Source organism: Alosa alosa, chromosome 11 (genome assembly GCF_017589495.1).
Source record: "Alosa alosa isolate M-15738 ecotype Scorff River chromosome 11, AALO_Geno_1.1, whole genome shotgun sequence".
Lineage (NCBI taxonomy): Eukaryota > Metazoa > Chordata > Actinopteri > Clupeiformes > Clupeidae > Alosa > Alosa alosa.
The window spans coordinates 19,102,355-19,116,827 of record NC_063199.1 but is presented as its reverse complement, the minus strand read 5'-3'; the positions used below and the strand labels follow the sequence as shown (position 1 = coordinate 19,116,827).

The following is a 14,473-nucleotide window of genomic DNA, read 5'->3' as shown; positions in this document are numbered from 1 at the left end:
ACACGTGATGTTCCTAATGAGGCAAATTGAATTGAAAATGAAGAAATGAGACTGAACACAAAGCTGTAAATAAATTCAGTACTTTTATTGTAAATTCCTGTCTGTAACAATGAACCACATAGTTTAGCATTCGTTCCGTTATTCGATTTGGAGTAAGTATTGTCCAGATGCAGCACCAGAGTAGAGACGGGTCTCGTAGAGGGCGGAGCCGCTCCTTGCAGCCTGTGCGTGGGTCATCTCGGAGAGAGAGAGAAGCCCCAGTAAGCTTAGAGCCTGAGATAGCTTATAGAGATGAGCCTCTGCACCCGACATGAGCTATGTCCTGTGAGCTTATCAATCTACTGTTTACCTTAGCACCATGATACAGGAGAGCGATGAAAATTGTTTGGTGGATACAAATTAGTTTTAATTACTTAAAAAATGAAAAAGTCAGATTTATAGGTGGTAGGTTATAATTTAGAGGTGTTTTGTTTTTAAATCTTTTTGCCCTTTTAATGTTAAGATGAAAGAGAGGATTTCAGACTGGCTCTCTGAAAGGGCCTATGATGGTGTTATAGGTGTCAGAGGTGAGTGTGTGTGTTTGTGCTACAGGTTAACCTCTGGCGTCTCTGTGGATCTGGACCTCACAGTTGTCCAAAGTCGTTTTCCTAAATTCCTCTGTGTGTGTGTGTCGCTGTGTGTGTCGCTCTTCATCCTGTGACCCAGGAGGTCTTGCGAAGAAGTGAGAAATGCCACATGGTCCTCATTTCCTGCTGACCCACTCACACACTGGTCCAGGGCAGCGTGTGTGTGTGTGCGTCTCTTTTACAGTGTGATTATGTGAATGGAGGAATACTGGTCTTTGGAGTTGTGTAGAGCCTGCCTGTTTAACGTGTGTTAACTGACACACGTGTTCCTGATTTACAGCTAGGGTTGAGGATCAGGGAAAAGGTGCTTTTGTGTATTTTACATTTCCCAAGTCTAAACTGACAACTTTCTATCATGTTGCGATTTGTCTGTCTCTGAAGTTTGCTGCTCTGAGTGTGTGTGTGTGTGTGGTACTGAAACTTTGGTTTCAGCAGTGGCCCATACTGTTGGACTTTATGTTCTTTTTGTTTCGTTTTCGGCTTTTTTTTTTTTTTTAATTATTTGGCTATTGAAGAGGTAGCAGATGTTGAATTGTTGGTTGTTGTGTCCAGTAACTTGAGGTCAGACGGAGGAGATGTGGTCAGTACCAGAATGAGAGAGCAGGCCTGGGCTGCTTGATGCTGTCGAGCGGGTAGGATGTTTGGCATGTGGTGGCTCTGAGGAGAAGGAGCCTGAAGTCCACTTGGAGGAATGCAGAACCCTGGAACAGAACTGACGACAATGGGAACTTGATTAAAACCAGTATCTGTATAGGCATATTAACTTTGAGAGGGGTGTCTGCCTTCTGGGCTGGATGAAGTCACCCAAGGATTTAGATCTCAGGTCTGACCTGTAACTTTGGTCAGTTATATGTTATATTCAACTACTACAAAACATTTCATGAGGTCAATATATTTTTTTTATCTCTACCTCTACAAAACATAACAGACCATCACCTTTAAAGAAGAAATCACCCAAAAATATTACATTTGGAAGGTGTGAGTTACAACTGACATTCAATACATGGCAACAGGAAGCTTTACCTTAAACTGCATAGCTGTGTCACCTCACCTTAACCCAGGTGTTTGTGGTGATGCTTCTCATAGGCCACTGCATTATTGGAGTTGCTCCCTAAAAGATAGAAGCAAGCACAGTATTACAACAAGCCAGTTAACCTAGTCCCTCGCAGCAGAAAAACTAATGTGTATACTGGCCACAAAGTGTCCTCCTGCTTGCCTTTAGTGAGGGATCTGAATGAAAGGACGTGTGAGTGTACATCAGACTTATGTATGTGTGGTTGAGTGAATAAGTGGGGTATTACATGCCACTGTTTGCACCCCATTTTTTTTGCTCAAAGGTACATGGTCCCTTTGTGAATTTATTTAGAAAAGGTACATAAATGTTCCAGATATATGGACCCCAACTGTACCCTGAGAGTGTATGCTAACTGACTTCTGTGAAACAAACTGAGTTATGTTTCCTTACAGTAACATGCAACAGTATTGTACATGTTCAGTGTTTGTAATAACACAAAGGTGGTCTGCTCACCTAAGTAGTCCTTGTAATCTTTGAAATGCTTGTGTCTTAGGCTGCGTCCATCTAAACAGAGAATGTTGAATTGGTAAATACAGGGGTCTTGCAGGACGTGTCTTACAGAATCTAGGGGTCTATACGGAAGTCACTGTAATGTAATTGGCACAGGTGTCTGTAGGCACATTACCGGTATGTTGGATAGAGTTTGGTCATATTTGGTAGATACAGTGGTGAGTAGAGGACCGTGTCTGAGAGATACAGGTGCTAACTTGAGGAGGGTGTTGAATACAGGAGTGTGCGTGCGTGCGTGTATGTGCGTGTGTGAGCGCTGCTGGTAGGCTGACCTGAGTTGCCTCGCTGCTTGATGCACTGGCCCCGGTTGGGGATGCCTGCGGCTGGGTTGCCAGAGTTGATGATGTGGCACTCGTACCCCGTGGGGCAGTGAAGGGGCTCATCGCCATCCTCTGTGGTGCTGCAGGCCTCCGCTACACACACACATTTTGTACAAATGAACACTCTCAGTATACTTATCTTATCACCAGACCCCCATCTGCCAATCCTATTTAAGTTAGGCCTATAATGTGGCTACTCACCCTGCAGAACTTCCTCTGGTCCGTCCAGCAACCATCCATTGCCTCCCAGCCAGCGAGGTTTGGGTTGCACTAGCCAGTCCAACACTGGCAACAAAAGACAGATTAGACTAGGATCTTTCACTGAAACTAAGCAGCTACTATTTTGTGTGTGTTTGTGTTGTGTGTGAGAATGTATGGTAGAGATACAAGTTCAAGCTGGGTCACCTTGAGAGACAATTGTGTATTAAGATGAATATTATATTAATAAACTGTAGCGTTTCACTAAGAGCCAGAGTTTCATGAACTGGTTTATTAACACAATCACCAACAGGCATTCAACACAGTGGCCAAGTCTGGTGGCGGAGTGGAGCTGAGGGACGAGTGGCGACAGCTGAGGACTGCTAGCACGCCAGCGCTGGACTGCTAGTAGTCCTCAGCTGTCGCCGCTCGTCCCTCAGCTCCACTCCGCAACCACCCTCAGGTCGCACACACCGCTTACACACACAAGGGCTGACCTCCACTGCTCCCTGGCCGCTCCACACCGTCGCGGCTGCAACGCAGGTACGACTGCGCTGCCGGGCCGTGCTATCCGACTCTGCACAATGAACTTTTTTTTTCCCTTTTTTTTTCTAAAAGACACCGGCCAACAAGAACAGGCGTCTTCCCTCACGGCGCCCCCAACACGCGGCCAAAAGTCCACACAATCACTTTTAGAGGGCCCCCACCCTCTGTCCAACCAAAAGTCAGCCCGCCGTTCAGGATCCCAGTCAGGCACGAACCAGGCGAATCCCCCAAGGCTGCCACTCCACCTCGCAGCCTCGATCACCCCGGCAGCTAAGGGACCTCGCCTCGGGCACACCAGTAGCCTGGGCGTGGACTCCACCACCGGCCCAAGGTCCTCTTCCACCACGGCCGCGAAGGCCCCCGCTACATGGTCAAGAAGCATGCAGCATCTCTCCCGGGCCAGGGGCAGCACCACTGTACTGTCCTCCATCAAACAAGACTTTGTTTTGTCTTCTGACACCCCTGTAACCTCATTAAGTCAAGAGCCAAAGTTTTGTTCAAGGTAAGCTCAATTACCAAGAACAAGGGCAGGGACTGAGATATTGAATACAGCAGCACACAGTAGGCACGTGAAACACACACACACTACTGGGGGTGGACGCAAGGATCACACATGAGGAAGAACTAAAAGGGTAACACGCTACACTAAAACACAGACATTAAAACAGTAAAATAAAGGCAATTACACACAAAACAACCCCACAGTTCTCCCCCGCATCCCAGCATGCACTGTAATACTGTCGTAGCACTTAGTGTAGGAGCACCGACGTTACAACACGTTACTATGAACTATTTGGCCAAAATGGCCTGTCCCTTTTCGAGTCTTACATGGTAGGCCTAGCCATTAATACAATACAGAGCCATGATATTCATAAACATGATTATATCTCTCTTGAGGTCATTTACAGAGCCCAGCTTGAATGTGTATCACTGCCATACATGAAAATGTAATAATTTATTCCATTTACGGACCTGGTGGCGGCTGCACAGACTCTAAGCACGCATAGATGCAGCCGTTATAGCAGCAGCGCTTGTGGCGCTCGCATTCGGAGTCCGAGCGGCAGCCGGGCACCTCGCACGCCCGCTCCGGCAGCATCTGTGGTGGTGGCGGGCACCTGTCATTCTTTTGGTACTGAGTGGATTGGGACTGGCTCGGATACTCATAGTCCTACAAGCACAAGGAAATAGAAAGGTCAGTCAACACTGTGTATCACATCTAAACTGTACCTGATCGACAATCAAAGGCAGGACAATGCTTGAAAGTTGTCAAATATGTAGCCTAACCATCATATCAAAAGGAACGCATTCATATGTTTGTTTAGGCAGAGAACACATTATGAAGGCATTTGTTGATGACAAAGCATTAAAAGTTTTTTTAGCTTTAAAGGTATAATCTTCTTCATAATTTATCGTCTGATAGTCCCTACTTCGGCCGAAGATGGCGCTGTTTTCATCAACTCGAACTCGAACTTGTCCGGAGTTACATTCCTGAATGATTGTACACCAATTATTTATCATTTTGTCTGAGCTGCATGCCATCTGGCAAGTGAAGTTTTGAAGTCAAGACTCAGGGAATGGCTGTGTTTTTTAAAGATGGAGATGGAAAGGTAAAGCATATCCAACACAGACTCTCTCTTCAGTCTCTCACACTCGTCTCATAGCTTACATTGTGTCGGCCTACCTGAGTCTCTCTGGCATGCTTTCCCAGTGTTGTAAAACTGGGCTTTTACCGTGCCAGCAGATTGTTCTCTTGTGCAACATACACACACACACACACACACATTAATCAGATTTGTACTAGTGCCATGGTTGTTCTTTTATTCCCGGGTTCACAGACTTGAAAATATTTCCACGCTCAGAAGAGGTGAAGAGTTACCCATCAAAAATAAATAAATAAATAAATCTGCGTTCCCACGGAGACTGAGGCGCGGGGTCAAAGGTGAGGTCAGTAGATTTAGCCATGTTATCACTGTAAGCTGGTGAAGCAATGCGATGGATAAAGGGTGCACTGTTCAGGAAGGTGATTGCATTCACACACACACACACACTCACACACACACATGCTCACTTATGCCTGCAGGCATAGAGAGAGTGGGGCGGGGGCTTACCACAAGGGTTGACCCAGGGGCCTCCCAGAAGGGTTTTGTGAGTAAAAGCTTCAACAGTTTTAAACTTAAAGGATAAATTCTTGCTAGTTCCAACAGCTAAAGTAGCCAGGCAGCTACAGTGCTACACTCTGGGCATGTCCGTGAGACCCCCCCATGTTCATGCCGCCAGAGTGTAGCGCTGCTGGCCGGTTGCTTTAACTGTTGAAACTAACAACTCGAGCTCGGCAAAATCGATTGTTTTTTTTTGTTTTTTTTCTGTACCAACAGTCCTCAGTGACCTCAAGAAACGAAGATCTATGTGAACAATCGCTGGATTTCTCCTTTAAAAGCAGAGGTGCATGCGGCATGCGTGCATACGTGCGTGCATGCGTTACTTTTATCAGTGAAGAGCAGATGTGTGCATATATCTGTCAGATCCACATTTGTGTGTGTGTGTGTGTGGGGGGGAAAGTGACAGATTATGTGTTTATTTCGCTTGGGGAGATGTTCTGTGTTCTCCTCCTCATACACAGATGTGTGTGTGTGTGTGTACAAGATTTTCACCTCACCTGAGAGGTATATTGCTTTCCCTCTAACACATCTGCTCAGGATCAATAAAAAAAAATGGTCAATACTGTAGTTTTTGTCCAATTTCGTTTCCCACACAGTGCCTTTTGCCATGCAGTTATGAAATGTTTTCACCTCTGGGTAAACTCCTTAAACTACAGCTAAACCATGAAACTGTGATATGAGGCTGTTTTCACACACACAGCTCCAGCCTGAGGGGTGGGTTCCCCTGCCTGTGGCTTGTTGTATGCTGGCTGCTGAGGAGAACTCGGGAGACTGCACTGGATGCTTGGCACCCGGAGCTTACTTCTCCTCCTCTGGGCAACTTAACTTGGGCAATTAGATAATGGCTTTTGGGGGGACTGCACGCGATCCCTGAAAAATGGGGCTGTTTACTTGGCAGGCTAAGTGGCTTTATTTGCAAACCAACCGTTAAAATGAAAGCAAATGTTTGGCAAGGGGCATTGTGGCTAAGTGTGTGTGTGTGTGTGTGTACGTGGAAGTATGAATGCGTGTTGTCATAAATATAACAATCATGTGTGCACACAAACACACACACAAACACACAAACACTTACAGTGCACAGGGAAAACAATCCTCATTCTTTGTCAGACACACCAGTTCTCTGGGTGAATGCAAGCATTTGTTCTGGGTGAACTACAGTAATGACACTGGGGAGCTAACTTAATTTCTTTGCCCTGCCCGTAGGAAAGGGAGGATCTCCTTGGTGACTTAATGTAGATCAGTCTCCCCGCCTCGGTCTATGAGCCAACCCCACCCCTCGGCCCTCGCACGGGGAAAGCCATTAAGAATACCCAGACCCCAGCTCCTCTGCTATGGAAACACGATGGCTCTGGAGGTCTGAGGGCTCTTTTCATGGGACCTGGCCCCATCTGAGGCCTTTGGATGTGGGGTAGTTTCTCTGTGGATGTGGGGTAGTTTCTCATCACTTTATCTGGGATGGACTGGACAAACTGTTGGTATATGAGGGTGTATGAGCTGCCTTCACTGTGGTTCTGTGTCTTCACTGGTGCCTTTACCCAAAATATTATGTACATGCACACTGTCACAAACACACACACATACACTTTAAAAACTGAAACAAAAGTAACACATGAATGAATGAATGAATGAATGAACACATGAATAAATACATGAATAAATGAAAGTATGAATGGAAGTTACTGTGCTGTCAGACCTTGTGTATGGAGCTGATATGTGCTGCACATTCATCTCCCATCTCTACTCATTGAGTGTTGCGTGTAAAAGCTGAAACTGCTTATTCTCAGTGAAGGTGAGTGCGGGCCAAGCTTGGGTGGAGTGCTGCAGGACCCGTGGTATGTCTGGATGGCACGCCTGCCTTCAACCCTGCTGTTTCTTATAAACATTATCCCCTTGGCTTGAGTCCCACAATCCAGAGAGACAGGAAGCTGTCGTATTCCCTTCCTCTATGTCTACATGCCAATGCAGTGCAGCACGGCGTGTCAGTATCTTCTTCTTCATGTGTGTGTCTGTGTCAATATGTTGTGGTTTTATTTGGTTCATATGTCTCTAAAGTACATCATATTTTTATAGGATGTACTTGAATGTACACCTAGTGTGTGTGTATGTGTGTGTGTGTGTGCGTGCACACTTGTGTATTTTCCTGTGTACTATCAGTTCCGGAGTGTTATCAGTCTGGTGTGTGTGTTTGGATCTCTAGTGTTTATTTAAGGTTCCTGCTCTTTTCCTGCCAGGAGAATGAGATCCCCAAACAAGAGTTCCCTCTGAATGGACACCGAGTCCCAAGGCTCCTCAGTGCTCTTGGTGGGAGTACAGTGCAGAGCATTGCCTTCTGGGTGAGCTCTGCCTGGGGTTTCTCATGACTAATGCTTCCTCTATGTGCACTCAAGATCAGGGAACAATATTTGCGCTATCTTAATTACGAGGGACCGTCACAGTTGTTATCAGAGGAAACGCAAATAGTTTTAGGTCAGTGTGCTCATTCACAAGTGAGATCAATGCCGATTGCAATGGTTGAGTAACAAGATGAAAGCATGCACACTGGAGACATGCACTCAGTACTTTGCAGTACATTCTGTACAGTTGAGTTTTACTGTGTAAACATATAATACTTTCTGACATTTGTTGGACATTCTTGGTATTTCTTGCCCTGGCAATGAACCATGGTTCTCCCGTGAAACCTCCGCTGAGGACGGTGCCTGTGCTCTGGAATCGGCTATCGGAAACGCTTTTATTGGCTCGATCGGATATTATTGGGAATGGCGGTGTAAACAGAGGGCTCAGTGGGAGCTCTTTAAGCGCTTGAGAGTTGAAGTCGTCCTACAGGCTCAGGCAGAGGGGGGAAAAGAGAAACCCAAATGAACAAGTGGGCTTTCATCTGCATGTTTCCTCAGAGAGGGACAGCAGAGGGGTCCTCTGAACCTCTGCCACTATTTCTCAACAGCCTCCAATCCTCTCAAGATGACAAGCTGACAAACAGGCCAGTCAGACCTGGATAGATGTTAGACACTAAGAGGAGGGGGGAAAAAAAAAAGAGTGAAAAAAGGCCCCGTGCAGAGCCAGGGTCTGTTTTCAGTTTGGTCTGAGTTATGCACTCCCACATGATGCACACCTCCAATTAGAAGCAGAAAACTCACGCATCATCCATTGTGTGGCTTTGTCCCAAACTAATGATAATCAACCCATCCCCAAAGAGTAAGTTATTTGTGTACCCCCCAACCCACCCCAAGGACTGCTAGCCAGAACCACAGAAACCTCACCCCGTTTGACCACCTCCTGTTATCTACTCCCCCATTTTTGTGTTATGCTTGAGAATGCCCAGAGGGTGTAAAGCAATGGCTCTCTCAGCTCTGTGTCCGATTGGTCCTAATTGATTTCTGTCCCGCTCTGAACAAAGGGAGATACTCCACTGACTCACTGAACACCATCGTCAGTCTGACTCTACCTCCATCTCTTCCCTCCTTCTCCTTCATCTCCTCCTGACCACGTCACTCTGTTCTGTCTATCCCTCCCCCCTTCCACTCTCCCTCCTCCAAAACCTCTGTACCGGTGCATCCGGTGAGGCAGGTCCACTCCAGAGGTCTGGCCAGCTGGTGCCCAGACAGACTTAATTTCCTGTTCCTGTGTAAGTGAGACTCACTGACTGAGTGACTGACAGTAGGCTATAGGGACCCCAGGGACCAAATGCTACCTTTCCTTATCAACAACACGACAACACGTTTATATTACATTTATATAGCGCTTTTCTCAACACTCAAAGCGCTTCACATGGAAAGGGGGAACCTCACTAACCACCACTAATGTGTAGCACCCACCTGGGTGATGCACGGCAGCCATTATGCGCCAGAACGCTCACCACACACCAGCTTGAGGTGGAGAGTGAGGGAGTGAATGAGCCAATTACAGTGGGGGATTATCAGCCTACTGGGGCTACATGCCCACCAAGTTTCATGTGCCCTGGAAATCATCCACCGAAACATTCCTGGAAAAGAAAAGTCTTTGACAAAACCTACATGACAGCGCTGCACTAGCTCTGAGTGTGGCGGCCATAACAAGAGTACAGTAGAACTCTTTTGTCCAGCTGAATACGAGTGTGGTCATCTGACAGGGATTACCAATAAACTCCCAACCGAGCGGAAGGCACATGACCCACAGTCCGGAGCTAACCCTGACATACCTGGCCTCAAGACAGTGGAAAAACACTCCACATCTGCCAGAAATATGCTCCTGCTCTTAGGATAGTGACTTAGAGAAGTGTAATGACTAGGAACTCTGAAGGACTCACTTTAAACTTAAAAATGACCTCATGTAACCTTCACATCAGGTCCAAGCTAGGACCTAGATAATGTACTGATCACCGATCACTGTATTTACAGGTAAGTGATACTGTTACCTGCTGTAGATGACTGGAGCTCAATGGGAACATGTGGAGTTTGAATCAGGCCATATATTTTTAGTGGTATAAAGCTGCAGACAGGAACTCTCCAGTCTGTTAAAAGCATAAGGACCAGAATAGCTACCCGTCAGAAGGTAATGTTTTGATGACTATGTGGAAGTGGAAATTGTTTTGTCCCTGGTGTGAGTCAGTGAGTGAGTGAGACAGAGAGAGAGAGACAAAGAGAGACAGAGAGAGAGAGAGGGGAGGAAAGGGGAGAGGGTGGGAGGGAGAGACAGTGAGTAACATGGGAGAGTGTGAGAGAGAAAGAGAGAGATTTAAGGAGTCTCACTGGTACATGAACATGTGGGTTGGGCTGAGCAAGTCTGCCTCAGGTGCTGCCGTGCAAACATCTGCAAACCACTTTATCTTTTAGAGCCCATCAAAGGCTCCACGGCACAGAGCGGAAAAGATAGGATGCTGAGGTTTCACTGTGTGTGTGTGTGGGGTTGCCTGTGGTTGGACACACAACCGCAAAACATGCCCAGGCACATGTCAGGAACACACGCCACACACTTCTGTGCACGACTCAAAAACAGGTGTTCACCCCCCCCCCCCATCCTTTCCCACATATCCTCCCTGTAAGCCTGTGTCTGTGAGCTGCAGGTTGTGTGTGCGTGTGTGTGCGTATTTCAGTGGGCAGCTGTGATTGAGGTGGGCTGCTCTCGGTCATGCATGCATGCGTGGCTCTGGGCCACAAGAGCCAGACAGCTCCTGCTGCGGCTGCTGATTCTCTGCTCTCAGATAATGAGGGCTGGAACAAGGGGAGAATTACAGTGTACCTCCCACTCCCTAAACCACCAAAGAGCCAGTTACATAACTATGCATGTGGCCTCTGTGACTCTGCTTTGACTACGGATCTGCACCACTGACTGTTAAGTGTTTGTGTACTTTGTTTATATTAGAGTAATAGCTTATATGATAAGGTGTTAAAACCTCAAAGATCTCAGAACACACACACTGGTGAACGATGTTCATAAATGTGTCATGTTTTGTTTTCTTTGTTATTATGGGATTTTGAGTGTATGATCATATTTGTTGTTATGCATTTAGGATAAGGTTGCAACATAACATTATAGAACAGAATGAAACATAGAACTGTACATGTGAACACGTACATAGAATATAGAAACATAGGAACTTAGACATGTACATAGCACATAGGAAAAAAGTGAAGGGGTCTGGACTTTCTAAATGCTCCGTAACTGCCTTAAAAGTCCCTCAGGACAAACCTGTCTACTCAATTCTTGGCGAGTTTAGTGAGTCTTAATACAAAACATACTTTTTGTGGGGTGTTTTGTTTTGTCAGCTGTTAATGCCTCCAAGATCCTGAGCTGAAAGACACCTGGCATGAGAAAATGGTGAATGGAGAGTGTGCTTTAGGTATGTGTCCGGAATGTTCCATTTGGGATCCGATCAGAGACTTTAATGAAAAGTTTCTGTGGCTCAACTTGTTAGGCAAGGTGCAAACAAGACCATGGCATGATCATAGTAACAAGACGTTAGTTCTCAGGATACAAACCTACACACACACACACACACACACACACTGTTTCAAGGACTACGTTTACATGGAATTAATATTCCGCTATTGACCCAATTAAGACAATATTCTGAATAAGACATTGCCATGTAAACAGCATTTTCTGATTTACGTAATCCGAATAAGGTCATAGTCCGAATAAGCAATAATCGAATGAAAACATATGTAATAGGCCTACTGCGATCGTATCGCATTATTGAGGTGTGCATTATAACGTCCTATAATCATTTTTGGTGCAGAAACTTTTACAGAATCAACTGTCTTTGCTAGTAATAATTGGACTATGCTGTGCTACATATAAATGGGAATACGAATGGAATATTCTATCGACAAAGCACCTAAAACCCCATAATTGCAATATTGTCTTATTCTGAATAAGGTCAATAGACGGAATATTAATGTCCATGTAAACGTAGTCGTTGTTGCGGTGGCTCTGATCTCCTGCCTGCAGATGCCCAAAGTGTTCCCCACCCCGTAGGTCTGAGATGAAGAGGAGGACGAGAATGAGGGTGACGGGACTAGCACAAGTGGCACAAGTGGCAGCTTCCACACCATATTTGGGCCCAAATGTCCATAGGGGGACCCCAAGATCAATTTCGAAATTTCGACCCACGGTCATTTCCCGATCCCGCTCTCCAACTCATTTCCTGTGTGCTGTACTGTCCTACCTCAAGGCAAAAAGCCTCCCCCAAAAATAAACGTAGAAAACAAAACCAAAGTGAGGCATTTTTCTCTGCTCTGGCTCCACTGTCAACTGTAATCCTCTCTGGAGGCAAACTGAATTATGGGCCTAATAGCACCGACACTCCCACACTACAGATGCAGCCAATAATACTGTTGGCACTGGATACAGCCGGCCAGCCAGACACTTAAACAGCCTTGCCCAACATGGGGATTTAACAGGATCAATTGGCCATGGGTACTTATGGCTGGAAAGAAGCAGCGCTAAAAGCTCACTGGACCAGAAGTGGTAGTGGATGGCGCAGGGCCCGCACATGGAGAAATGGCATACCGCGCTGGCAGAGCTCCGTGCCCCCGTAACTCACCCTCTTACTGGGGCAGAAGTCAGTCGGACTCACAAGCACTGGAAGATGTCAGATAGAAAGACTTCAGAAACACTTCACCTGTTCGTTTATGCTCGATGCTAAATATGGATATGGAAACGAACATAGCCTTCTGTCTTAACTTTGACAAGTTTTCTGAAAGCTTCTGAAATGGGGCAACATTTGAAACTAACAGATGTATTTTCTTATGAAAACAGAACGAAACAGAGCGTTTTCTGAAAGCTTCTGAAATGGGGCAACATTTGAAACTAACGTAATGTATTTTCTTATGAAAACAGAACGAAACAGAGCGTTTTCTGAAAGCTTATGAAATGGGGCAACATTTGAAACTAACGTAATGTATTTTCTTATGAAAACAGAACAAATCAGGCTTAAGACTTCTCCACAGCTCAACACAGAGTGCAGAGTCTGAAAAAAAGTGTCTTTCTGTCTGTCATTTTCCTCAGAAGTGAATGCACCATCTTGTCATCATCATGTTAAAAATACTGTCCACGAGTGGTGGTGGTCAGCCAGGGCCCGCTAAGCTGTCAGCAATGGGGAAGCATGTTGCAGAAGAGTTGGGTAACGCACTAGTCCAGATTTACACCCTCTCCCACCGGGTGACTTCATTCACAACATACTGTAGGTCCTGGGGGGAGGAGGGGGGTCGTAGGGAACTTAGCTGAGGTCAGAGGAGTACTTAAAGAATGAGCAGCGTTAGGGAGGCGCAAATGATGATGGATGGGAGGTGGAGGGAGGTGGAGGGGAGAAAGGTGTTGGCAGTGAGAGATAAGAGAATGGCAGGAGAGACGGCAGGAGTGAGAGAGAGAGAGGGGAGAAAAGAGAGATAAATCAACTCTGGGGTCCCAGCATGTTCCAATTACAGCAACTTTGAAGGCATGTTTGAAAAGAATGTCAGTTTGGCCGTCTAGGGAGAGAGAGAGAGAGAGAGAGAGAGAGAGAGAGAGAGGGAGGGAGGGAGGGAGGGAGGGAGAGAGAGAGAGAGTGAGCGTGTCATACTGTGCGGGTCCTCGTTAGCTTGGATCAATCAAACCTGTGCTACAGTGAGTTAATGAGGGGAAGATACCCCCCCCATTCAGACGCCATACATAATCTATACAGGGTGAGAAACCAAGCGTGAGCAGACTCCCCACCAACAGTCTGTAATGAACTTGGATGCAGGCTTTGCATGAATGATTCGGAAATCAAGTCAAACACTCCTCAAATAGACACGCACACACACACACACACGCGCACACACACACACACACACACACACACACACATACACACATATTGTGAGTTCTTCGTTTGTGGGTCAAAGCTTTGTTGGAAATTACTGTGTCACTTCCACACAACACAAATACCAAGTTTATCTGCAAGTACACAAGGGTGCATAAGCTCCTCAAGTGAAACACATGGCTCATTATTAGCACAAGTGGCTCCTGACACATTTGACCTCCCACCCCAGCCAGCCAGTCTCCCTGGGGAAGGTCTCTGGGACAGAACACATATTTAGAAACCCACTCAGCACCCATTCAAATTCCCTTAAACTTTCACACACACACACACACACACACACACACACACACACAACACACATGTGCACACACACACAAACACACACACACACTAAAACTGTTTATCTGTTCACCTATTCAGCCTGGTCATACTCTCACTCACACTGCTCCCTAGAACCCACCTTTACACAAATGCAACATAGCACACACACACACACACACACACACACACACACACACACACATGCACAGTGGGACAGCTCAGGCAGTGTGTCCGTGTGAGTGATTGAGCTCTGACCTTCTGGTTGAGTCCTCTCTTCCTGAGGCGCCGGGTCCGTCCCTCAGCAGCACACAGAAGTAGCAGCAGCAACGCAAACGTACAGGGCAGCAGGAGCGGCCGTCGAGTGTCCACAGCACCCGGCATCGTTCCTCTTCCTCCTCCTCTACCTCGTGCTCTCTTTACACACACACACTCTCTTTCTCTCTCAGTCTCTCTCTCTC

The 14,473-nt window shown here is 46.3% G+C and overlaps 1 protein-coding gene across 2 annotated transcripts; it reads right to left on the bottom strand.

The window, feature by feature from the left end:
* Positions 1 to 64: 64 nt before the first annotated feature.
* wfdc1 (WAP four-disulfide core domain 1) lies at positions 65 to 14,473 on the bottom strand. Of its 2 annotated transcripts, XM_048257377.1 has the most exons (7): positions 14,271 to 14,473; positions 4,248 to 4,443; positions 2,733 to 2,816; positions 2,484 to 2,624; positions 2,155 to 2,205; positions 1,678 to 1,737; positions 65 to 1,338 (listed from the first exon to the last, which is right to left on the bottom strand). In XM_048257377.1, the coding sequence occupies exons 1-6, from the start codon at positions 14,394 to 14,396 to the stop codon at positions 1,679 to 1,681; spliced, it is 657 nt and encodes a 218-aa protein (XP_048113334.1). In that variant the 5' UTR covers positions 14,397 to 14,473; the 3' UTR covers positions 65 to 1,338; position 1,678. The 2 variants fall into 2 exon arrangements, with proteins under 2 accessions (XP_048113334.1, XP_048113335.1); XM_048257378.1 differs by lacking the exon at positions 2,155 to 2,205.

Bases quoted from the DNA above. Each gene is read 5' to 3' on its own strand.
- wfdc1 (XM_048257377.1), bottom strand. From the start codon at position 14,396: ATGCCGGGTGCTGTGGACACTCGACGGCCGCTCCTGCTGCCCTGTACG. The intron at 2,206-2,483 runs GTCAGCCTACCA...TTCTCTGTTTAG, and splicing joins CAAGCAGCGAGGCAACTCAG to ATGGACGCAGCCTAAGACAC. The intron at 1,738-2,154 runs GTGAGCAGACCA...TCTATCTTTTAG, and splicing joins AGATTACAAGGACTACTTAG to GGAGCAACTCCAATAATGCA.